The 24,883-nt window shown below is 41.0% G+C and overlaps 2 protein-coding genes across 4 annotated transcripts; one reads left to right on the top strand and one right to left on the bottom strand.

Moving 5' to 3' along the window:
* The first annotated feature begins 1,276 nt into the window (after positions 1–1,276).
* Positions 1,277–16,496, top strand: nadka (NAD kinase a). 3 transcript variants are annotated; one of them, XM_029506711.1, is made up of 12 exons: positions 1,277–1,413; positions 1,993–2,161; positions 4,184–4,267; positions 10,009–10,138; positions 10,502–10,610; positions 10,710–10,795; positions 10,907–11,009; positions 11,117–11,259; positions 12,344–12,443; positions 13,121–13,278; positions 13,482–13,564; positions 13,972–16,496. In XM_029506711.1, exons 2-12 carry the CDS (start codon positions 2,007–2,009, stop codon positions 14,117–14,119), a joined length of 1,299 nt encoding a protein of 432 aa, XP_029362571.1. In that variant the 5' UTR covers positions 1,277–1,413; positions 1,993–2,006; the 3' UTR covers positions 14,120–16,496. The 3 variants fall into 3 exon arrangements, with proteins under 3 accessions (XP_029362571.1, XP_029362572.1, XP_029362573.1); XM_029506712.1 differs by having other exon boundaries at positions 1,291–1,311; XM_029506713.1 differs by lacking the exons at positions 1,277–1,413; positions 1,993–2,161; positions 4,184–4,267 and adding an exon at positions 7,379–7,799.
* Positions 16,497–16,648: 152 nt separating this feature from the next.
* On the bottom strand, positions 16,649–24,294 carry LOC115046275 (uncharacterized). Its single transcript, XM_029506545.1, has 9 exons — positions 24,131–24,294; positions 22,038–22,134; positions 21,500–21,674; positions 20,120–20,265; positions 19,035–19,211; positions 18,282–18,398; positions 18,062–18,148; positions 17,500–17,647; positions 16,649–17,237 (listed from the first exon to the last, which is right to left on the bottom strand). Exons 1-9 carry the CDS (start codon positions 24,142–24,144, stop codon positions 17,218–17,220), a joined length of 981 nt encoding a protein of 326 aa, XP_029362405.1. The 5' UTR covers positions 24,145–24,294; the 3' UTR covers positions 16,649–17,217.
* Between the last annotated feature and the right edge of the window lie 589 nt (positions 24,295–24,883).

Genomic DNA, 24,883 nt, shown 5'->3' with positions numbered 1-24,883 from the left:
TCAGCAGTTAACCCAAACATGATGTCTTTGGACGGAGGGAGGAAACCCACACAGGCACGGGGAGAACATGCAAACTCTGCACAGAAAGGCCCCAGGACAGGAACTGAAACCTCGACCTGCTTGTTGTGGGCACAATGTTGCCCCTGTTCATTTTCATCGTGCTGCCTGTTGTTATCGCCTCCTACTGGACAGTAATGTTCAATGCAGCAGCCGAGTTCTGAAGCCAGATTTTAAATTTGACAGCAACTGAATAAGGTAAGTCATGTTTGCAGGATACATATATGAAATTACTGAGTTATGAAACTACAGCGTTTCGGGGATATCACTACAATGCTACAAAAAAGAGCCATAATGATAATTCATAAAGCTGCTTACAGAGAGCACACAAATCCTGAATTCTTACAATCAAAAACATCGAAACTGCTGATCTGGTTCATTTTCAAATGGCACAAATCATGTACAGAGCAAAAAGCAACATACTCACAGGAAATATTCAAAAACTGTTTGCTTGTCTTGTTTTTTTTTTTTTTTTTAAGAGAAGGGGGATATACAAACACATCGTATTCACAAGATATAAGGAAGAAGGGTTTGGTGAACACTAGGGTTCCCACATATTGTTTATTTATTCATTTTGTTGGCAGGGGAAATATGTTGAGTTATTTGTGTTCGTGAGTAATTGATTAAAAAACAACAACAACAACAACAACAAAACAAAGAGGATACATGGGAGGTAAAGTGATGAATTACTAAGGGGAGAGGGGGTAAGATAAGTAAGATCAGATGATAAAATACCTCAGATCAAGTCTCATCTGGACGTCTCAGGTGTGATGGAGGCGCTGTTTTGTAAAATTGCAGATCTCGACTCCCGGAAAATTAGTTAAATAATGTCATGAAGAGATGCACAGCTATGAAATGGTAGATTTGAGTTGGAGGCCGTCAGAGTATCACTGTCCTTTTAGACTGGGACATTTTCGATTCGCCACAGAATGTAGAATAAAAAACACCCATAAACTATAAAGGAAGATGTAATTTGCTTTTCTAAAATTAGCACTATAAATACCGTGTATTATGGACGCAGGGTTATGTATTACTATTAATGGCATGTATATATACACTCTAACTCCAGCTATGTAATCTGATCCTAACCTTGTTTTAAACTTTTGCACAGGTTTTCGATTTCTCTCCAAAGTTTTCTTTGTTTGAGTCAGTTCGGTGGAGTCGTCCAACATGACGTCAGCGAGCAGGAGCCCTTGTGATTGGTCGGCCAGGATCAGGAAGTGATGAGCTGACTGTTGACAGCTCTCTCGGAAAGTAAGATGGTGAAACGGCGTTATCCGTGAATCGGTGGCCAGACACTGATCCTCCGGCAGTTTGCTCCGCTTCAGATCCGCGTCGTCCCCTGTAACGTTGCGGGTAACAGCCAGTGTTGAACGATGTGAACGCTTCTGTGCCAAACACGACTGATTATTAGCTCAGCTTGCTAAATAGCTAAACGGCGGTAGTTAGCTCAGTGTGGCATGTTGGCCATCTGAGTCCGGCGCCATTCATCCCTCATCGGCCGCTCGCCTTGCTGTCGCCAAACGTTTGGTCGAAATCAGACTTGTCGACAAATTTTAACAAAGCTATCCAGCCTAGCTTAGCCTCCACCAGTTTGCTAAAACAGTGTGGCGAGAGCTCCCCCAGCTTTTCATTTCAAATTGAGAAATACTTGTTGAATTGTTGAAATAGCATACTGCTTTTTTTTTTTCAGGGATGGCTAGTTAAACCTAAAATTGGCATAAATTTTATGTGACCCACTTCATTGCAGACTGATTGCCCTGCACTGACATTTATTTTATGTGAAGTACAGTTCTTTGTGGTGTGGGCTCTTCTTTTTTCAGCAGAGTTGGGAGCAGTGGATCAGCGCTGTCTGTTTGTTCAACCAGATTGTTTCATGGTTACTTTTAACTCCAGCTTCATGAATGATTAATGTGCCCCCTCATTACCTTGCAGCCTGGCTGTCTGAGATGGATGGAGGAGGAGAGGCGATGCAAGTGGAGGCGGCCCCGTACTGCTGCTCCACCTGTGATGGAGGAGAGGTGGCTGCACGCAAACTGGCTCGACGCAGCAAAAAGACCCGCAGCCTGAGCACCTCCTCGGCCAGCAGCTCCTCCGAGTACAGGTAGATGTTGATCAGGGACTGCTGACAAAGCTGTCGTTATTATGTCGGGGTTAAAGGTCAGAAGAGTTTCCAAGCTGCCAAACTGCATGTGAATAGTTCCGTGCTCCCATAGACCACACTTCGCTTAAATTCGGGCCAAAGCAGTATGAAACAGAACCCCACCTGGTCTCGCTGGTAGATTTGAAATCTCCCTAATGGATTCTTATCAGACTTGCGACATTTGTGTGGACTAATATCAAAGCAAACATTTACATTTTCCAGTTTGTCCTGGCCATTTCATAAAATTGTTTGACTTAGGAATTCTGACAAGAACTGAGATTAGAGTGAGGTTTGAGTGGCCTGACCCCGGCGTGTCTTTAAGCATATTTGCACCTAGTCGTAATGGATAAGTGTTTTTTGTCTAATATTGCCCTAGGTTTTTGCAGAAATGTTTGAAACGGTGTTGTGACATGCTTTGTGTTACGCCACCTCAGACATTTGTGAAATGTACATTTCTCCTCAGGTTGCACCGAAAATACTCTAAGGAAACAGAATGATTTCAGGCCTCACATGTTTGTGCGCCCTAAGTGTTACTAAAATGTTTGCATGTGTTAGCAACAGTGATGAATATTCTGACAAAGAGAAGTGAACGGCGGGGGCCGTCTTAATGTCCTTCAAGCACCAATCTGGACTATTATTGATCCACAAATGAGGAAATGCACAGTCACTTGGAGATTAAACTTGCCCACGATGTTGAAACCTACACCCACAAATTAAGTTTTCAGAGCACTTCTCATTTTTGTGACATTTGAAAGAAGTGTTTTGGTGAGTATATGTCAACAAATCACTGTGTAGGAAATTCAAAAGGAGGATTTCTTTGGGAGTTACCTTGTGATTAAGTGCAGTGACCAATAAAAAGCAGACAGAAAGGGAGTTCCCCCACTGGAAGGTGCTTCAGTCTGCATTCGTTAGTCAGATTGGTTAAAAGGCTAAAATAAACTAAGAGATCAGCAAGCTGATTGAGTAATATTACTGTAGGCTGCCATTTGCTTTTCCCCAAAATACCAAGCATGATATTTAATGGTTGTCTGGTGATTTGTTGAAATTTTGAAAAGATTAATTTATAATGAAAATGGTCATCCTTATTTCCACCAATATGCCCCTTTGGAAGAAAATTAACATTTCTGAACCAATGCAAACATTGAGCTTATTATTTTGCTAAGTTGGTGACCATTTCAATCTTAAAACCATATTTTAACTTCTGTCCACCCAAGGGCAGAACAGTAAAACAAGCTGAAAGACACACACTGCAGACTTTTCTTGGGCCATAACTTAAGTGTTAGTATTGAAGCATCTTGACTAAAATCAAAACTATGAACTTGAACAGCCTGAAAAACAGAAAATTATCTCTTACACGTTCAGTTTGCTCAGTGTTAATATTCAAACATTAATTAATGCAGCTTTAAGGGCCGGGGAAAACAACAGATGGTGACTTTGCAGAATCAGATTGCTAAGAGGATTTGTTGGCTGAGTGATGTGGCGCAGCACAAAAAAGCTTCTTTAGCCGAGGTGACCATCTTGTTGTAGCCCCACAGCTGGATAGCACTAATCAGAAAGCAGCCGCTCTGTGGACAGGAACTCCTGTGTAGATTAAGACCTGATCTGACGGGTTCATGTTAATGGTTATTAAAACTGTCAGGCTCTATTTGATCATTTGCTGACACAGTGTTTGCACTGCAGGGAGGACAGATAGAGCTGTTTGTTTCCCGTTTCCCAATGCATTATTATCATTTTCAAGAGTTGTGAAATTCAGTATGTGGTGCTAGACCTATTGTTCAGCATGAGAGGTCACTGAGAGCGACATAAAACATCAGAAGAACTAGTAGTATGGTAATTGCTTACATTTCTCTTCATTTCTCTTTTTCCCATGAAAACTGTTTTTTTTTTTTTTTTTTCAAAACAAATTGTTGAAGTCTTCATTTCGATACTTGTCCAGCAGCTTCCGTGATTTAAATCTGAATGTTGGCCTCTCTTTTATTTTAGGAGGACTCAGTCACTTCATGGACCAAGCCCTGTGACCACATTTGGCCCAAAGGCATGCATGCTTCAGAATCCACATGCAGTAATGTAAGTTGCTTAAAGTCAGTCATTTGTACAGTAAAAGGATTGTTTGCATTGTTATTTTTTGTGTGTTTGTTAGTCTTGACTGAAATTTGTATAGTAGCCCATGTAACACCAAATGCACCACATGAAGTCTGGCTTTAGATCTCGTTGGTTAAGGTATTTCCTAATATCCTATTATGCAAAGTAAAAGTTTGGAAAATATGTTTTCGCCGCAGACAATGTCACACATCTTCTTCTCTTTATGATCTTGTTTCGTTTCTTGAACGGAAATATTGAAACCACAGATGTGTTAACACAGCATGCATTACGCGCTGTTGGTAGGAGTAGAATCATAGATCTGGTCAATTTCCAAGCGTCCAAGTCTGTAGGTTTAAACAGTGATTGGTAAATTTCAGTGATGCACCTTCCATGATGATCTGAGATCACATTCACATCAGATTTTCATTTCTATTTTTCTCTTAAGTTGAATGGCACAACATCATATTTTTGATTGTGCATGACTGTGATTGCGGAAGTGTTTGCTCTGTGACTTGTTCCTCTCCAGAATTGAGTTTCCAGTTAATGCTCATGATGTCCGTACTCAGATTTATATTATACACATTTTGATAAAATGTACTCTGTTCTGTTCTGCTAAGTTATATGAATAATAAAATATCTAATTGGCATCAGGGCTGAAAATTGTCCAAAAGATCTGTTAATTCACTTACAGAACTGCGATGACAATGAAATAACACACAGGACAAACAAAAGAAGCTGGCATTATTGTGTGCTTTCAGATCTGAAACACAGTGATCAGCACAACAGCCCTGTAATACACACCGAAGTAATCAATACTGAGCATGTTTCATTTGAGCAGGTTCATTTAATACCTTTATCAGCCTACAGGTGTAGTCCCACACATTACAGTTTGAAGATATAATCCAATCCATCATGAGTATGAAATTACAAGATGATTTTATCAGCACCAATCATGCATCTTATCTACTGGCCTCTTCACAACGGCATATATATGAAATTTTTTATTTTTAAAATGTAAACATTTTTTAAATTAGGGGCTTTTAATATAATTAATATGTGGTAGAGAGGACAAGAGGAAACAGGGAGAGAGAGAGGGAAGTGACCTGTCTGGAATCGAACCCAGGGCACTGCAGTAGCATGGTATCCACGCTAACCACTCGACCACCCGTGCTGCCATGTATTTTGAATCGTTGATGGATTGTGTTATAGATGAGAGCCATACAAGTTACTGTCTTGCATTACACTGTTGCATAGATTTTCAGAATAAATACACGAGTGCAGACATGACAGACTGCGTTAAACTCTTGTCAGGCTGTCAGGCTGCCAACCTTTTCACCCTCACAGTCACATAAGTGGCTCCCAGCACAGCTTGTATTTAGATGGTAGTAATTGATGGATTAACTTGCTCAAAGCTGCTAGACAGGTTAAAAGCAGCAAAACCAGGCCGCCTCGACAGCAAATTAAAGGTTCCTAGCTTCAGGCAGAGCTGCTTCAGAAATACCAAAGGTATTTATGTTGCTTGATTGGAGGCAGTATGGGTTATATGTTATTGCACAACGCAAAAAAAAAGAAAAGAAAGAAGAACGTTTCAAATTAAAGTAAAACTTTGCAGACTGGAAACTGACACTGGACTGCTCGTTCAGTATCTGTGGATGGGTGTGGTTGTGATACTGCTCAGTGCAGACAGGAGGCACAGCCAGCCAGTTTGTGTATTTCTCTTTTTTTTTGGTTGCTTTGGGCATTAATGGTTGGAAGAATTTGCCATTTAAACAGAAATTCCAATCGTTTCTTCCACCTGACATCTTAACCACACCCTGAAAGATCCATCACAATGAGCCAAGCAGTCACTAGATTTCCAGCTACGTTGTCTTACTTTTTTTTTTTTTTTTAACTCAGTCTTATCTGTCAACCATTGTCAAGTCAACACGGTAACATATCACAAGAGCTATGCATTACATCATCTAATGACTGTTCTCATTGCACTTGGCCCATATGGATGAACAAACATCATTATAGTGTCTTTAAAAACAACAAAACATCACTGCTATAGTTACTCATATTTAATTGTAAATAGAAATCAAATCAAAAGCACAGTTTTGTCTTTGTACTCTGACCTGGTAAGTTTGTATTTTCCAGTAGCAGCTTCCTGCTATGGCAGTATGTAACAGTGTTGGAAGAGACTGCTCTGTGAAAGTAAACACTGTAAGGTTAAAGGTGTTAAAACTTCGGTTACATTTCAAACTTTTCAGTGTACAAGAAGACAGTGTGATGTATGCACATCACCGGGATACTTGACAGGTAGATGCATCAAATTCCAATTTTAAAAATCATTTTCATTTAATATACAATAATTTCAGAAAATTGAAAATCTGAATTACATAATAAATACAAATATGAATAAATAGACATGGACAGGAGTGACTTTCTATTTCTGAATGTGTTCTTAAGCTGGTAGAGTCGTTGGTAGAGTTTTGTAAAGGGGACAGTAGTGTTGTTTTTTTTTTTTAAACAGAATTTACTCTAATGGATGAAGTTACCCTGCACGGTACTACGTCCGTGGATGCCATCACTAAGTTTACCCGTTTGGATGCATGCATGTTCAAATGTCTGAATTAACATGTTTGTGTTTGATTAATTCTAATGACTGCATTGGCACGATTGGGAAACTCAAGGACATCCTGTTATTTTCCCATAATACATTCTTGCATCATTTACTCACAGAACCCTGCTCATATGTTATAACCTGGACTTCCCCTTTCTGCAGGTCACCAGACCTTTCAATTTCTTCCTGGAAACCGGTCATAATACAGCAAGTAGTGATCAGTTAATCAGTCGCAAAAGATGAAGTTTTATATTCTTATCTGACTGAAAGATATTCAATCCCCAATGGTTTCAAGTCAGTGTGGAACAATGCTCAGCTCTCAGAGCTATAATAGATGTCGTCACAGTGGAATTTCTAGTTTAGGAGCAGTGGTGATGTTTCTGTAAAACACACCTGTCCAATAAGGAAAGGCCTTCCCCTTAAATGGGTGTGTTCAGCCCGGTCAGGTGGGCGGGCCTGAGACGAATCAACTTTAAGATAAGTGAGAGCTTTAACTCAGCAGCAGAATGCAGAGGGAAGCTTTAGCGTTAAGTCCTGACTGGAACAAATATAGCCGGTGTGAATCCAGCTCGAGCGGTTTGAAGCTGACAGCAGAGCCGGACGTCGGTGCATGGACAGACTCTCTGCCTCGCTCTGCCTCTCAGACAGCCGGCAGCTGACTCACAGCCCAACCACAAGACGCAAAGAGACTCTCCTTTCTTCAGCTGCTCCACAATGTGTTGCATTCGAGGAAGTTGTTAGAGGCAGAATGAGCAGGAACTTTTTTTCAGAGCGGGCTGACTGAGCAGAGATCCGTTCTCCACCTGAGTCAACCTGAGGCAGCATTCTTTGTTACATGTGTACAGTCATGAAGTTCAACCAGTGCGTAGTGCAGGACACCCCAGGGAACCACACAGGGAACAAAGTGTGGAAATGGTGAGAGGCTTTTCTAACATCTGCCCTGTGTCTTTGTAAACAGAAAGAACATGGTTTAGTTGGTGAAATATTAACTGGCATCAGCAGACTGTTCGCGCAGATGTCGCGCAGGGGCGTCACTGCTGTGAGCTTTTGTAATATTAACCAGAGCTCTGCTTCAAATGTTTGAACAAAGCAGATCAGTAGAAATTATGTTGTCCTTTTAAAGGACAAGTACCCAAACATGTATCCATTGTGAGCCTTCGGGGGATGTGAGATGTTTTTGTTTTTATCTATTGTATTTCAAGGTTCAGTTGTGTCACATCAATTGGTGGTTGTAACACTGAAGTGTTTTGTTTGTTTGTTTGTTTTTTTTTTTGCATTTTGTTACATTCTGGTTCAGGAAGAGCATGGACCTGTGATGTGGACCGAGCTGCATGAATGAAAGCAGAAGGTCAGGGTGTGGATGCTTTGAGGTGGTCAGAGGAGAAAACGTTGATGAATAGATCACAGCGCCACTCTGTTTCAGATGCTAATGAAGTCTTGCTTTCTGTTCCGCCTCACACGGTTTCATTTTCCATTTTTGCTTGTCCGTTTATCCAGGTTCATTCAGGTTAATTTAATTTAGAAAATGGGAAAAGATAACAGCCTATACATGCAACACAGTCTGACACTGGTCTTTACCTCTTTTGGAAAGCATGTGGCAATTTGTAAGTTTTAGTTTGTGCTGGTTTTCTTTTTGATTGCAAAACATTTTCAGGTGGTTTTATGTTTTTCAGTGTACAGGAACAAGATGTGTTCTTAGTATGCATCTTAATATAATGTTTGGTGTGGTTAGGGTTTGTGAAGCATTTCATTAAGAGGTGTGTGCGTGGTGTGTATTTGAATTACTGGTCGCACAGTTATTTATGTTCAGCCTTGAGTCTTGTTATATTATGCTGCATGTCAGAAGAGTGAAGAAGTGGAAGGGCAGGATTATTTTATTTTCTGCGGCTTTCACATTTCTATGGTTGATCTTAAGTTTGTGTGATAAATGTAATATTTATTCATCGAGTGGGTGATCTATCATGAACGGAAGACCCAATCATCCTGTTGAGCAGGAGCTCACAGTGGAAAGAAAAGTGAAAAGATGTGATTTACGGCAGAGAACACTGAGGGACTCACGGCTATGAGACTCTTAAGCTTTACAATATTAAGTTGTCACTTTTATTTAAAGCAGAGGAAACAGCTGGAGGCAGCCTGTGCTGCTATCGGCCTGCTTGCACATATAGATTATGCATAGATCCTTTGACTCATGAGATATTTTATGAAGTTGCTGCCTAGGGAATTATGGGATGAGTTGGACTAGAATGTTCTGTAAATGCGTTGCCAGTAGCAACACGGCCCTTTTCAAATCCATGACATTTATTTGAGAGAAAAAGACAAAGCTGTGTATGTGGATTTTCATTTTTTTTTATTTCTTCAGACTCCAATGACTTTACTGCTTCAACTCTTGACTCATCCTTTCATAACTACTACTCTGCAACGCATGCGGCAGCTCACATCGAGCCAATACAAAAATGTATGAATGCTCACTTCTTTTTATTTAGAAAATGGCAGCTTCATGGCTGTGATCATATCACACAAACAAACTCTTGAACGAGAATCAGACTGCAGCCTGTTGTGCAATCGGGCTAACCTAACACCCCGTGTATGACAGAGCTGGAACTAACCCAAGTCAACAGACATTGTTGTTGGACTCTGTGCAATTTTAATTTTGAACTTTGACGCATTTTGGCCTGTTCACCATCCCAGAATGCACAAAAACTTCACGAGCTGACCTGTGGAGCACACTACAAACACGATTTTGCCTCTTACATGGATGTTTCCTCTAGATGTCACAGTGTGTTAAAAATATCTGTGTGTGGAGGGTTGAGCTGAGGTGATTTCCCTGCAGGCAACACACTGGGGGTTAACAGTACAGTAAAGGACACTGAGCAGTAACAGAGCTAGACTTTAAGCTGCTATCGCTAAGTGGATCAGTACTAAGCAGTTCTGGTTATGATAAATGCTACGATACAGTTAGTTAACATGTCTTACATCAGCTAAGATCTGAGTCTCCGCTCTCAGGTCGCAACTGCTGCCAGATCTTATTTTGCTTTCGATTTTTTTTTTCCAGAGGAACCCTTTGCAGGGGTGCTGCTGAGTCTGTTTTTCATTCCTGAGGTGAAAGTGGTGTTTGTGTGTTCAGGCACATTCAGGACCCCGCCAGCCAGAGACTGACGTGGAATAAGCCGCCAAAAAGTGTCCTTGTCATCAAGAAGATCCGGGATGCCAGTCTGCTTCAGCCTTTCAAAGAACTGTGCACATTTCTCACAGAGGTACGACATATGCTGACGCCTCTGAGGGTTGGCCACAACAACACACCTGGCTTGACCCCAGTGTTTGTGGAGGGGAAGCTGCTGAGGGGTCAGGCTAATGATGTAATCCGTTCAAACTGTCTGTCAGTCTGTCCGTCTTATTGATCTGTTTATTCTTGTTACAGTGACCAGGACTGTGCATGTCAGTAGCAGGCCACTCTTTGGCTGTTGTTACACATTCATATTCTAGTCTCGTCATCTAACAATGAAAACAATGGATCCAGTAGAGAATTAAACAACAGTCAGTACTGGCATGGATATGGTCTGTTTAGATGCAGGCAGGTGCTGTTATTGACTTTTATTTCTTTTATGCTGCTGTTGTAGGCCAAAAACTTGATTGTTTACGTGGAAAAAAAGGTTCTGGAAGACCCGGCCATTTCAGGGGATGAAAACTTTGGCGCCATTACGAAGAAATTCTGCACGTTCAGAGAAGGTTTGAAATGATCTCTGATGTGACAACTATATATGGGAAAATCATTTGTGTTTATTCTGCAAGGTATTTAAATGGTTATTTGTCTGGGTGTTTTTCTAGATCTTGATGACATCTCAAATTGTGTTGACTTCATCATCTGTCTTGGCGGAGATGGGACTTTGCTATATGCGTCTTCGCTCTTCCAGGTAATCAACAACGCAGTCACATGAACAGTCCATGTGATATGTTGTATAAATATGTATGTTCCAGTGTATTACTGGTGAATTCATAAGCCTCACTTCCCTGTTTACATCTAGGGAAGCGTTCCACCTGTTATGGCCTTCCACCTTGGCTCCCTGGGCTTCCTGACACCTTTCAAATTCGACACATACAAGTCTCAGGTCACCCAAATCATCGAAGGTACTCAATGTTCTGGAACTTGTTTCTCAGCCTCGGGTGTTCTAAGGCAAAAACACTCTCACATGTGCAGGAGTTTTTCTTCACAAGACAAACTGCATTGTTTTTAGGAAATGCTGCTATTGTCCTGCGAAGTCGCTTGAAAGTGCGGGTGCTCAAAGAGAACTGGGAGAAGATGGCCAGAGTGGATGAAAAGGGCATCATCCTGACCAACGGGGACATTGAAAGTAGCCGCAAAACCGTGCAGTATCAGGTAATGTCTGCAACTTAAACCAGTATGTCTTGCTCACAAGGAAATGCATTTTCACTCTCCCTGCCTGCATGCGCATGAATGCATGTCTCTCTCTTTGACAGCTCTGTGTGAGGACGGTCAAGACAAACTAATTCTTTGATAAGTGATCGGATATTTTCAACACTCTGGGTAGCACGCCATTAACAACAGTAAAAATTAATGCTGTCTGCATTTTTTTTTTAAATGTATGACTTGCATGCTGCTATTTTGTCCCTCTGCCACACCCTTAGCTTGCCACCTAGCTTTCAGCAGAGATACAGGTCTGTGAAAGTCACTTCACATCATAGTTAATTGTGCTCATTGACACTTATGAGCCAATCAGATTGCTTGATTTGAGCCGTTTCATAATGGTGACAAATCCACAGCGACCATACGATTAATCAGATAAGAGTTTTGTCCTCCTCTCCACCACCATGTCATGATCAGTGTTCCTATCGCCGACTCCAACGCTGTTTCCCCAGCACACCACAGCGGAGAACATCGCACTTGCCACAACAAGTGATAAAACTGATAAAAGATCTCCGACATCTTGCTGCAGATATTGAACAATCGCAGCTTTCTCAGGAAGAAGAGTTTGACCATCACCTTGTACACTGCATTGGTCTTGGCTTTCCAGGCCAACTTGTTCCTTCTGAAGTCAACCGCCGCCTCCTTGGTCTCGGCCACATATGTCAACACCCATTCAGTGTCACAATGACTCAGCTGTCTTCACACTGACTGACATGATTGTGGGGAGACTCATTCTGTTTTTCAACACCCACATGAGCAAAACAAAGTCATTAAATCTGCCCCACGTAGGCTTGACTGCAGGTATGAGCTTAATTGTCTTTGTGAAAAATCTTTTTAAAGGGGTGATGAATGCTTCGACTTGTGATTTAAGCCCCTCTGGCTGTGACGTGAAACGTCTTTTTTTTTTTTTCTCTTTTCTTCCGTGCATGTGTGTCATTAAAACATTCTGGTGTCACACAGCATGTAACTGGTGCGGCAGACCGAGTTTAGGGGAGGCCTGACTGAAGAAGTTAACACAGGATGTGTCTGTTTTCAGGTACTGAACGAAGTGGTGGTGGACAGAGGACCCTCGTCATATCTCTCCAATGTCGACCTCTTCCTCGACGGACACCTCATTACCACCGTGCAGGGAGACGGTGAGTGGGATGAGGATCTTTATTTCTGTTCAGCGCTGCACTGTGCTACTGTCTAGAGTCAGAGAGTGGTGACACGACCATCAGATAGGACTCGTGTTGTCGTTCAAGATGCCACAAATACACTTTCCTTTGCAGGAGTCAGGTGTTTTCAGCCCTGACAAGATAGGGATGCATGTGGGCAGAGGAAACACTGCTCTCTGCACACTTTTAGAGGGCATTCATTAAATAAAAAAAAAATTTGCCCTGATATCTCATCGAAAATATTTAAAGAATCCAAAAGATTCACATCTATGTTAGTAGTCGTAATACGTGAGAAACTGCTGGTTAACAATTAATTAATTTGCTCACTTTCAAAAAAGTTTTATACCTTACACCATAAAAAGGCCATGTCATCATCGTGCTGACCAAAAAGGGAAGTTTTCATCTCATCAGCCATGGAGTAATAACTACATATTAAGAGTAATGCTTATAAAAAACAACAATGGACCATTTAAAGCTGGTGTATATTGCACAAACTCGAAGGCATCAGTCACGTTTTCTCACATATCAGTCATCCAAAGGACAAAAAAATAAATAAATATATAAAATTCAAAACGAATTGCCAATGGCAGTGTTTAGTTGCTTGTTGCCAGCTTTTAGCTAATAGCGTTTGTGTGTATGTCTGTGTGTGTCCTCAGGTGTGATAGTGTCGACACCCACAGGAAGTACAGCGTATGCCGTGGCAGCAGGAGCCTCCATGATCCATCCCAACGTCCCAGCCATCATGATCACCCCCATCTGCCCACACTCGCTCTCCTTCAGACCCATTGTGGTGCCTGCTGGGGTGGAGCTCAAGGTACTTACACTGACTGAGGCTGTCAGTGAAGGGGATTGTTTAGGCCTTCCATTTTCTTCTGTTTTAACACCCATAGTACATCTGTCTGACTGGTTCAGTCTTGTCATATAAGCATGAGTAAATACTATAAGTGAGCAGGAGTGGTGTAAACATGTTCTCTGTGAACAAAACAACCCACACTCTTTCTTTGTCCTGTTTGCCAGATAATGCTCTCACGTGACGCCAGAAACACAGCCTGGGTTTCATTTGATGGAAGAAAGAGACAAGAGATCTGCCACGGCGACAGGTTAGTCCACAGCAGCCCATCACACCCATATGGGTGAGCTAAATAAAGCAAAAAAAAAACAAAAACAAGCCCAGATTAGGTGATGGCTAACGAGTTTAACTCCTTTGGCAGCTTTCTTATGCAACCTTATCAACTGTGTGTCTGCTGGGGCAGATCCCACTTCTTCATTTATCTAACTCATCTAAATTAAATCACCTGTCTGCTTTTTAAAATGAGCTGACAGCCATGTTGAATTATGAAAACATTTTCAAGAGAAACCCAGTGTTGCTTCAGGAGGAAGTTGTGTTAAAGGCTCGGATGTCAACACCTCCTCTTTTGTTCTCGTTCTTCATTTTCCTGGTTCAGCCCACAGGTAATGAGACAAGGCTTCTTTTCACATTTGCTCTTTTCTTGTGTCTGTTTTCCAGTATTACGATCACTACTTCCTGCTTCCCTGTGCCCTCCATCTGTTTCCGCGATCCCGTCAACGACTGGTTCGAGAGCTTGGCCCAGTGTTTGCACTGGAATGTGAGGAAGAAGCAGAATTACCTCAGCTCAGAGGAAGATGAGTTCTGAGGCCAATTCCATGATATCCAATGTCTTCTCGAAGGTCTCTAGGACTCCCAAGGTTTGGTTTTAGCAGGACTGTGCTGTTTTACGGTTAAAGCGGTATGTTTACTGGGCTCCGTCTTATTCCAGACTGGCAGAATTCAGAACTAAGAAAAAGAGAAGACCATGAAACCCCAAATGGCATTTTATAAATTAGATCAATTAAATAAAGTCAGCATTATAAATTGCAAATACTTACAGAAATTCACATTTCTATAGCAAAAAAAAGTGGATTCAGCATTCGTTTTGATTTTTCAAATTTTATCTCATATGTATATATATAAAAAAAAAAATCTGTAAACTTCAAATCCTGCCCAACTAACTAGTCAGCGCTAAAAGCAGCTAACTGGTTGATTCGGTGATCTTTGCTGGGTTTTGTTACCCCAAACAAACACATATGAAGAGTGAAGTTAAAAACTACCTACTATAGTCTTTTTCATGTCTGACAGAAGAGCTAATTAGATAGCCCCTGGCTATTAATGATTGTTAATTCTACCACAATGTTGGAACTTTGTGATTGGCTGACACTCCAACTGTCGTATAAAAGGGACCTTTTGAAGTAAGTGACATTAAGAAGTGTGCAAATATGACATACAGACCAACTTCTGAAATGGCATTCATTTAAAAACTCTAAAATATACTTTGGGAGTCTGCAGTAAGCATCTCAAGCTCATGCTACTCAGAGAACCAAGATAACCAAGTTACTGCTAAAGTTTACACATTACAGATATGCAGCAGACATGCAAAGCCTGGAAAGTTCCTCAAAGTACCGTGCTTGTAAGTGTAAGTTAAAATGGCAGATTCTGACCCTACGTGTGGTCCAGAATTGTCCCTGTGTGTTTTCTGCCTGTGAACCTCTGAAAACCGGCATTTCATCCAATGCAGTTATTAGACAAAGTTGTGCGACTAGTCAAAAGTAAATGGCATGGTCGGGATGCTCTTGGACTTAAAATGCAAAAGTGTAGTTGTGGATGGCAGTTGCTGGAATACTCTGGATGGGTGTTATGAAGTGTGTTGTGTAGCACTTTTTTTAAATCGTTGGGACATCTACCTAACACAACGAAAGCTCATTTTCTCAGATGAGCGGAAGGCCAAAACTGTTGATCAAATCAGGAAAAACTGATGTAATGCCATCACTGAATGACAAAAGTTAGATTACTTAACCCAGATTTTCACTTTATCTTCTTGGCAATAGTGGTCCAACTATACAGACTGTGCCTTAAACACTGTTATCATTAATGTACAATATGTTATTTTTTTCAAGGTTTACCCATTGTTTGGAAATCACATTCTTTTTTTAATCACTTTCACATGCACACTAATCTGACTAATGGAATCATAGTCTCTGTTCATTGACGTAGCGAATGTGTTAGAAAAGATGAAAAGTGATATTCATTCCAGACAAAAAGACAGCAGCTCAGTTGTCTTCCTAGTCTTTTAAACATCTGTTTTTGAAAATGCCCCTTAAGCCATAGCTGAACTCTGCGGAACTCCTCATTTTCTGCAGGCTCCGGGTGATCGAATAGTGCGTGTGTGCGTTGATGGGTTGAATTATTAGAGGCTTGGTGTGTCCTTTCTTATCAATTTCCTACAAGTCTGGCTCTGTGCAGTCTTGTCAGAATACTACCTTACATATCTGTTCAGACTTAATGTCGAGATGTAATATCTATATAGATATATAGATATATATATATAAATAAATATAAATATATGTATGTATGTATGTATATATATATATATATATATATATATATATACATACACATACACATAGAGAGAGAGAGAGAGAGAATGAATGTATACACATTGTAAATTGGCTCAACAAAGCGTGTCAGGTTGTAACTCTCCAGTGGACCAACTGTGCTCTGAAAGGCAATCATTCCTTTAACTGAGTATGTACATACGTGAGATGTTTGAATAAGATGTATTTTGTAATGTCTATGTTTATTAACCAGTTTACAGTGTATCATTGCTGAAAATAAATCTATTTGCTACTTTTTTACATGAAGAAGCTCTTAAGTTATTTTATCTGTACTGATATTTCAACTCACAATCTCAGTAACCAGATCAAGTTTTCAGATGAAAGTTTGTCACAACAGACGCTGCCAACTGATCCAGATGGCGGTCTCAACTTCTTAGTCCCAGTAAACATCAGTTCCATAAGAAGCGCAAATTATGGCTTCTCTTGTCACTTCCTCTCTCAAAGTGCTTTTCACTTTTGTAACTCTGAATGCCTCTAACTCTGATTTTTGTATCAGTAAGTTTGTTAATGTTTCTAATATGAATCCTGTTTTTTTTGTTTTTTTCCAGTGCACTTTAATAAAGAGAGATAATTTAACCAGGCTGTTTGCATCTTGTCATTCTTCACAAAGTTAAAGTAAATGGGGAAAAAAAAGACATTACCTGGATGTAAATCCATTTCTAGGAGAGCATGCGTATGTCATACAATTGATATCACATACAATTAACCTCCTTTTCAACAAATACAAGCAGTGATCTTGTTTGCAGTTATTTTTGATAATTTATTAAGAACCTTGGCATGAAAAGACACTTGTCAGACAGAGGTGCAGTAAAGTGCAGAAGAAAAATTGTTAAAAAATGTTATTAAAATACTCCAGTGTTGCACAGAAGTAGTCAATCAAGATTACACCATTTAAACCACCACCATTTAAGATTTCAATAAGCAAATATGTGTCAACTTCGAATAAAAACAGAAGGCCTTTTTAGATAACAATTTTTCAAATGCAATTTGTTGGTCACTTGAAAAACAGACTTTGGTGTTTACACATCAAGTAACATCATTCGGTATGAATCCGAGCCGCAAGGGTAAAAAGTTTGAATGTTGTTGTAAGAGTTGATTTGTGGCTCCAACAGGCACAGTGACAAAAAAAAATGTTAAGCTAAATAAGATGTGATGTACAAAAGAAACGGCTCATTCCGCCTAACAGAAAGTCTTTAAAGATCTCAGCTGATTGATCATTGTGGGCTTCTTGCTAAATATCCGCGCTCCATGGAGGCCCATCAGGACACAGCTGTGTCCTCGGTCCCCAACCGTACCAGTGTCATCACTTACTGGGTGCAAACACTGCAAAAAAAGAAATGGAAAATTAACAGCAACATTTGTGTTGTGCTGCTTTCTGGCCAATGTATCAGCAAGCCCTTCAAGGTGACACCTGAAGAGCTCCGGTTTCTCAGAATAAGATGCGCGATAGGGAAACAAAGAGGGAAGACGTTCAGGATATTTTGAAATCTGTGATGCTGATCAGTCCGTGTTCGATGTCGTGTTCTGTCGAGTGATTTCTGAAATGCTGAAACCAGGAAAAGTGGTGATGTCACCCTGTACTCACTTCTCTCCCTCAGGCCTTGCCCAAAGTTGTGCACCAGTTTGATGAGGCCCCAGAATAAAACCACTTTAATGGCGAGTGAAATCAAAGCTCCGGTGACAGCAGCTGCTTCCAGGGTGTACGAGTGATCCTGAAACCACTTCCCTACCACCTGGAATTAAAGCAGGCCATCATATCCGGACATATGGATCATTCAAATGCACACACAAAGGATCGACATTAAATTTGTCTGCATATGACAGAAGCTTCTGCTTTAGTCAAGCGGGTCTGACGCTGTGGCTTTTCTGTGTTCCTCACTTGTGGTTCTCAGAAACAACAAAAAGATATGAAGCAACTGATGGCACTCTACACTAACTGTGGCTAGCTTAAAACAAGGACTGGAAATAATCAAAGAATGATAAACCAACAATGAACTGGTAACACAAATCACTCAGCAGAGTCCGGGCATCTAGAGCCTTATTCCCTATTTATTCCTCTGCAGCACTCAGCCGTTGGCCTCAAATGTGTATAAATGCACAGCTGAAAAATATCGGTATGATGCTGAGAAGAGAAATAATGTACTCACCAAATACATCAAGTAAACAAAGAAGGCGACTTGAGGAATGTTCTGCACCATGAAGACCCAAACTAAAGCCTTGGCTTCCTTCAAAACCTGTAAAAACAAGCGTTTACAACCATTGGTTGCTTTGGATTGTTCTTTACTGTTGCACCCCTGCAAAATATTTATGTCATGAGTTGGTTTATTCTCCCGTTGTCAGAGCAGACGGGGGATGGAGAACACTCACTGCAACAGCGCCTACAGCGGCGGTCAGGAAGGCCCAGGCCACGCCCACACCCAGGATGATGCTGTTGAGAGCAGACATGGCTGAGTCTGACGTTGTGATCAGGATGCACAGACACAACTGAAACACACAACACATCATTGATGGCATCGGTCAGCTGGTTTCTGAAACAGATGCTTTGTTTCTCTTTTCACATGATGCGGTCGTTTTTGTACAACCACAGGAGGACGGCGCTGCAGACCAGCCAGAGAGCAGCCCTCCTTCTTTTCAACTGCAACAGCAGTGTCAACAGGTCTAACAAGAATAAAACCAGAACAGATGCTTTCAATTAGAAAAACCTGACTTGACCGGAAAAACCTGCCCTCTTGCTGCTCAGACTGTTGTCAAAGTTTGTGTTCTGTCCATGATGAGAACAAATCCAGGACTAACTGGAAATCCCTGACGGGAAAACACACCGAGGTAAAACAGTCACATGAAAAGGTAAATCTGAGATTTACAATTTATTTTAATTTTTTTTTTTTTCTGTGATTTCCTGACATTGTATGTCATTTCACAAAAACTCTGGTATGAACTGTGTAGTTATTTGTTTATTTGTCCTAATTTCTTTATTTTATTTTACTCACTGCAACTATGTCAACTTTCAGTCCCAATAAATTGTTGGAACCCAAATCTCAAAGCAAACTGGTTACAGGCTAATTCATTATCAATATTCCAATATTGCATACTTCCAAAGAAAAATGTAGACTATGAAATCACCTGAGCCTGCAGGTCGAAGGTCACCATGGAGAAACAAAGATTGAGCAGGAAATACTGCTCCTGGATGCTCTCCAAAGCCCCGCCCACACGGAAAGCCATCATGTTGGGCCTTTGGATGAGCAGCGACGTGCAGATAACGTGCACAGCACCCAGACTCATGATGCACACAAAGCGAATCTGCAACACAAACAGGTCACAGATTTAAAAACCAAAGCAAGTCAGCTCTGTGACCTGCATGACTGATTTGGCTACGGTTTTCTACACCGGATGCCCTTCCTGCCGCAACCCTCCCCATTTATCTGGGCTTGGGACCGGCACAAGCGGGTCCACTGGTTTGCATTGTGGCTGGGGATTGAACTCAGGGCCTCTGCATGCAGCTCCACCACTGGGCTGCCTCCCCGGGACATTAGCCAACTAAGAATAAAGAAACTTTTAAAAAAATTGGTTGTCTGTATATTCTTATTATGTGTATATGATTCTGTAAATGATAAATCAAACATATATTCAGAGTTAAGCTTTTGGACTTCAGTGGACATTTCTACATTTTCCTCACAGTGAGCCAGACTTGCACTGACGTACGTTATGGTGTGTTACAGCATCTAATATATATATATTTATTAGATATATATAGATATATATATTCTTAGAATATATTTTATTCACGTTTTTGGAAAGGCTTCAAATGCATTTGTTCCTCAGTCTGCCTGTGACTGATAGCTACAACAGCAGTGACATCAAGTGGCAGAGCTTTGAGCTCATTAACAGGAAGGAAGCTGTTGTCATTGGTACAGTAGAGATTACTGGCAGCGGCGTGTGGCTCGTATGACTCACTCAGAGAGAGTCAGGTTGGTGTTTGTGCCAATCTTCCCATCGTGTTATTTTATTGTTAGCACAGATTTCAGCTGGTTTGGCTCTTGAATCCAGGAAAACAAATAAATAGCAAGAAGCTGCCTGAAGTTCAAATACAATCAATAAATTGGTCACACAAATGAGAGAAAAGGTCATAAAAATATCTTGAGAGGAGGTTTTGCAGGTGTCTGTTTAATTCTAACTATGGATATTTATTTCCTCAGAAGGCGACCTACCAGCAGCTCCCGCTTGCCTTTTGAATCCAGCACAGAAAAGTTGACCACCGATCGCACCATGAGCCCCAACACAGTGAGCACAAACGCCACCAGTTCCTGTCTGTTCTCCTGCAGCACGCCACGACTGATGTAGTAGAGGCAGAACACTGCAAGAGATAGAGCACATACACTTATCCTGCCACTCAAACAACCAATGAGCCATTCCTGCCCGTAACATAACATCAAATGGATGGAAGTTACAGTAATACTGATTTCTAAACTTTCTCTGCAGTAAAAAAAAGTGTTATTCTTAAACAAATTATTAGTTTGGCTGTTCCTACAACTATAACTAGATGGCAGTTTGCATGCGTCTGTACGTACCGGCTCCATGACTAATTACTCTATTTAAATGTTCAATAAGTCAAGTAGGCTGACGGCGAATTGTCAATTTGCTGAGTCCTAAGTCCTGATTTTTTGTAATTTTTATTACTATATTATGAATGCATGACTTAAATGCAACTTCTTGACTGACTGAACAGCCTTCGGAGAACTCAGTTAGGAATGTGGCCGCTTGAATCCTGCCTGATTCACTCCTCTCAGTGGAGCACCATGAACGGGGAGGACAGCAGCAGAAGAAAGGACTAATTAACTTGTGCAAACACATCCTGTTCTCTGCTGCTGAGGCTACAGGGGATGACACTTCCAACCAAACGGCACCACTGGATCACTTATTACTCCTGAGCACATATCAGCCACAGAAATAAATTCTATAGGGAAATTCAGAAATGGCCTAACCAACTAACTGGAAGGTAACTTTTTGAACAAACAGCTGTTGAGTAGATTAGTAGATCTGCCGTAAAATGTGTCAAATTTTTATAATTGGCTGCAATTTATTTACAATGAACTCAATTAAATATGACAAGCTTATTATTATTTCTTATTTTTTCTGTTTTCCAAGATGTTAAAATGTAAATGTGATTTGGACTGGGGGCTGAGCAAAACAGGAGATTTGAGGGCCTGGTGGAAGAAGCAGTAGTTTTTGTTTCTTTATGACTATTTCATCTCAATAACACTAGAAGACAATACTAATCAATTCTTATGATTTTGAAAATTAAGAAAGGAAAGAAGAAAAAAGAAAAAAGATTAGAATAGCAGTAAGAATAAGTCAACAATAAGAAGCCTGTTATATTGTAGACAATGATACAGTGAAGCTGAAGGGAAATGACTCACTGTATACACTATTGAGGGATCACTTGATCAGATCACACAGTGCTGCATGAAGAAGTCATTGCATTCATCTCTTCTGCAGTTTTCATCACATGATTACACAAGAAAACTTTTGGCGAGCCGTTTTACAGAGGAGGTGTGAAATCAACAAGCAATAAACACTGTGGTACTCACAGATTCCCACCAGCAGGATGAGAGACACTGTGAAATTGTCCTCATCAAATACATCTGTTTGCATGTGCTGCTTGTAGATGCTGTTCACGGTGAGGCCAAGCAGCGCCAGCAGAGACGCTATCGTGAGGCAGAAATAGAGCTTCAGCAGACATGACAACTCCGACCACGGCTTTATCTGCAAAGAAGTTCAATTGTGAACATACAACAAGTGATCGACAGTAAACTGGAGTTTTACAAACTTATTTTTAAGAGGCTTGACGTGACATAAATGATCATTTAGATCAGCAGATTTGTCTTAGTAAAATGTTTGTGTTTGGATCTGTTATAACAGGCCAACTCATGAACCAAACAGTCACATACTCTGTCATTGTGTTATTTGTTCTACTTTGAGAACCACTGCTTTGTTTCTCAGTTGCACCCACATTTGGTTTCTGTTTCATTACAATATGAAAGTAAAAACTGAACTTAAACTCTGTTTGCATAGTTCCTAATATTTTAACATCACAATGCTGGTTTGCTGCTGGGTAGAGCATCTTACCGGTCCGCATGGTGTTGGGATTAGTTGTTGGTGTCTTGGCCTCAGGTTCGGAGACACAAGATCAGGGCTATCTTGTGGTTGGTTGCCCAACAAAGGCCTGCAGTAAATAAAATAATTACGTAACAAATAAATTATACACAGATACAGTTTCTTTTTATGTAATGTGTGGGAGAAGATCCTCAGGAGGGAGCCTACTGAGTCTGGAGGCCACAACATCAACTTAGAGAGGAGAATCCTGAAACTGGTTCTCCTGTGAGCTATGTCACAGTTCTGCAAACAGCAGAAAAGCGCTGGTCATGACTTCTCTTAGTGATTCAGATCACAATTCTGTGCCTCTAGAGCCGGAGTATATGTCTTCCTTCAGACATATTGCTAAGAGATGTGATAACAGATGAAGTCTGTGGCACTTGTTCCTCCTATATCTCTTTCTGTGGTTTGGCCTCACAACAAACTGTGGGTAACTAAGGAGCTCAAAATGTATCAGCACAAAGAAAAAAACTTTCTACACACGTGATCCTCCTGAAAAAAGGCCAGCGTCTCCATAGAAGTGAGAAATGAAATGGTAAAAGCTAAAAGGGACCACAAGAATAAAATTTAAATGCACTTTGGCAGGGACTTATAGCAATGGCCTCTATTAGTGGGCAGCTGGGTGTCCAAAGCAACATATCAGCAACAACAACATGTTGGATTTACTTCAGGCTTTTCATCATTCATTCTCTCTTTTTCAAAGGTGTGATTTTATTCACAAGGTGTTTGTATTCTGGGGTTCTTTCCTACCTAAAAACAATTTTGTAAAAGGTAAAAAAAAATCAGGTAACAGCCTTGTTAAAGAAAATATTTACAAGAAAGGTTGTTGGCCTTGATGCTGTCTGTGGATGTACACTGAAGTTCTGTGCCAGTTCAGTGAAGTGCTTTCTGTGCTGTTTTAGGTCTGAGCCAATCACTGTAGGCTTCCCTTAATTTCAAAGACTTCTATAATAACTCAAATTCCCAAAACCAACAACACTATTGTACTAGATGTGTTTAGATCTTAGATCACTTGTTGGGAAAATATTTAAGAAAATCTCGAGGGATGAGATTGCCTCCTTTGTATGTGACAAACTCGACCCTTACAGTTTCCTTATCAACCTAGAAAGATGGTTAGATGTTAACAGAGCCTTGTCAGGTGGCCTGGTTTCAAAAACAGGTTGGGTTATGTTAGGGTTGGATTTACAGTCAGTTTTTCCTATGGCAGTTAGTTTAGGCAATGAAATAATAAACCACAGGCAAACCAGGCTGAGCTGAGAGGCATGGTTCCTCTAAGCAGCTGACTGAGGATCTGAAACTAGTGCCTACAAAGCAGGGGGATACCAAAGTCCTTCCTCCTTGAAACTTCTGTCCCAAATGTGAAGAAATGGCAGTTGGTTATGGGGAATTGTACAAGTCACTACAAGATCACACCCACATGACGACAAATAGGTTTGCACATATGTTGTTGCGGTGTGTGCCGTTTTCCCAGGCTGTAACAGTGAATTAGCATCTGAACAAAGGTTCTTTACTTCGCCTATAAAAATCTACAAAATCAAAGAACAGTCAGTGATGTTGAAACTTATATTACATCTGCTTTTATGGCCTTCATATACAAGTACAAACATGCTGGAGCAAAACAAAATGAAGCAGGTCGGTCAGTTAGGAAACATAAATCCTGTACTTCCCCAGAGTCTCCTTTTAGAAAGGAAAATATGCCTTGTCTGTGTACTGAATACATATTAGGACATGCCCATGAGGCAAGCCTTGTTCTGTAATATAAGGGCTTAAGAAAACACTATTTAGAAGTCATTTACATTTGAGTCTCTGCACCTTTAAGCATTTAATGTTTTCTAATGTATCTATTACATTTCTGTATGAGTGCTTAATGTGATGTTCAGTCCTCCACAGCCAACATGTGCTGCTTTATAATGGGCCCATCTCCTTAGTCCTGTGAAGCCACTCCGACGTGTTATTTAATACATTATTCGCTGTGAGGTGTTGTATCACAATTACAAGCGTTTTCTTTTCAGTCACACAAGCAAAAGTGATGGAAACAGACTGCCTCTTTACACGGAGCTGCTGACCTTATCTCGTCCATTTCCTGCGGGGGCCGATCCGTCGGAGCCGGAGCTCACATTACTGCGACCTCCTGCTGTCCATCTCTGCCCGGCACCAGCTGGACAAACTTCACTTCCACATTGTCAACATAAACAGGGACAGACACAGACGGCCTCCTCCTCTTCCTCCTTCTCCTCCTCCTTCTTCTTCTACGCCTGCTTCTGTTTCTTCTTCTGCTGTTTTCCCCCGTTTAACAGTGGCTGCTCCACAGAGCTGCTGCCCCCTGGAGGACCAGAGGCCACCGCTTTTAACTGCACAACAAGTCAAACAGTTTGGGGCCCGTTGGTCTAATCTTTAGCAGTAAAGAGTTGTGTAGATGGTCATTGAAGCGAAATAAACGCAGTGGAGTAGAAAGTACAATATTTACAAACCATTATTAGCAAAGTAAGTACTTGAGCACTAGTTAAAGCCTAACTCACTGAGTTGAAATAATTTGCTGACAGCTTGGTGCCCCCCCAGTTCAAAAATCCTATGTGTGCCCCTGCCACTGGCGGACCCCCAGACTGAGAAGGGGCCCCTTGTTCCTCATTTGGTGTGCAGTTTTGTTTGCTTGTTTTTTTTGTTTGTCTGTTTTGTTTTGTTTTTCGCCTCTTTGTGTTCATTGTGTGGACATTTCCAGACACAGTGTATGACTGAAAGGGCTTTTACATTCCTAGTTTTGGACTGGCTCTCCCCACAGGGACCCCTGCGGTCCAGGCCTGGTCCCTCCAGTCTTGATG

Source organism: Echeneis naucrates, chromosome 7 (assembly GCF_900963305.1).
Source record: "Echeneis naucrates chromosome 7, fEcheNa1.1, whole genome shotgun sequence".
Classification (NCBI taxonomy): Eukaryota; Metazoa; Chordata; class Actinopteri; order Carangiformes; family Echeneidae; genus Echeneis; species Echeneis naucrates.
Note: the sequence above shows the minus strand (reverse complement) of the source record. Positions and strands in the feature narration are given on the sequence as shown.

Coding starts and splice junctions, on each gene's coding strand:
- LOC115046275 (XM_029506545.1), bottom strand. Junction 21,675..22,037: donor TCCCAACACCATGCGGACCG/GTAAGATGCTCT, acceptor ACTTCTTTGCAG/ATAAAGCCGTGGTCGGAGTT. Junction 19,212..20,119: donor AAGGCAAGCGGGAGCTGCTG/GTAGGTCGCCTT, acceptor TTTGTGTTGCAG/ATTCGCTTTGTGTGCATCAT.
- nadka (XM_029506711.1), top strand. CDS start 2,007: ATGGATGGAGGAGGAGAGGCGATGCAAGTGGAGGCGGCCCCGTACTGC. Junction 12,444..13,120: donor TACCACCGTGCAGGGAGACG/GTGAGTGGGATG, acceptor GTGTGTCCTCAG/GTGTGATAGTGTCGACACCC. Junction 13,565..13,971: donor GAGATCTGCCACGGCGACAG/GTTAGTCCACAG, acceptor TCTGTTTTCCAG/TATTACGATCACTACTTCCT.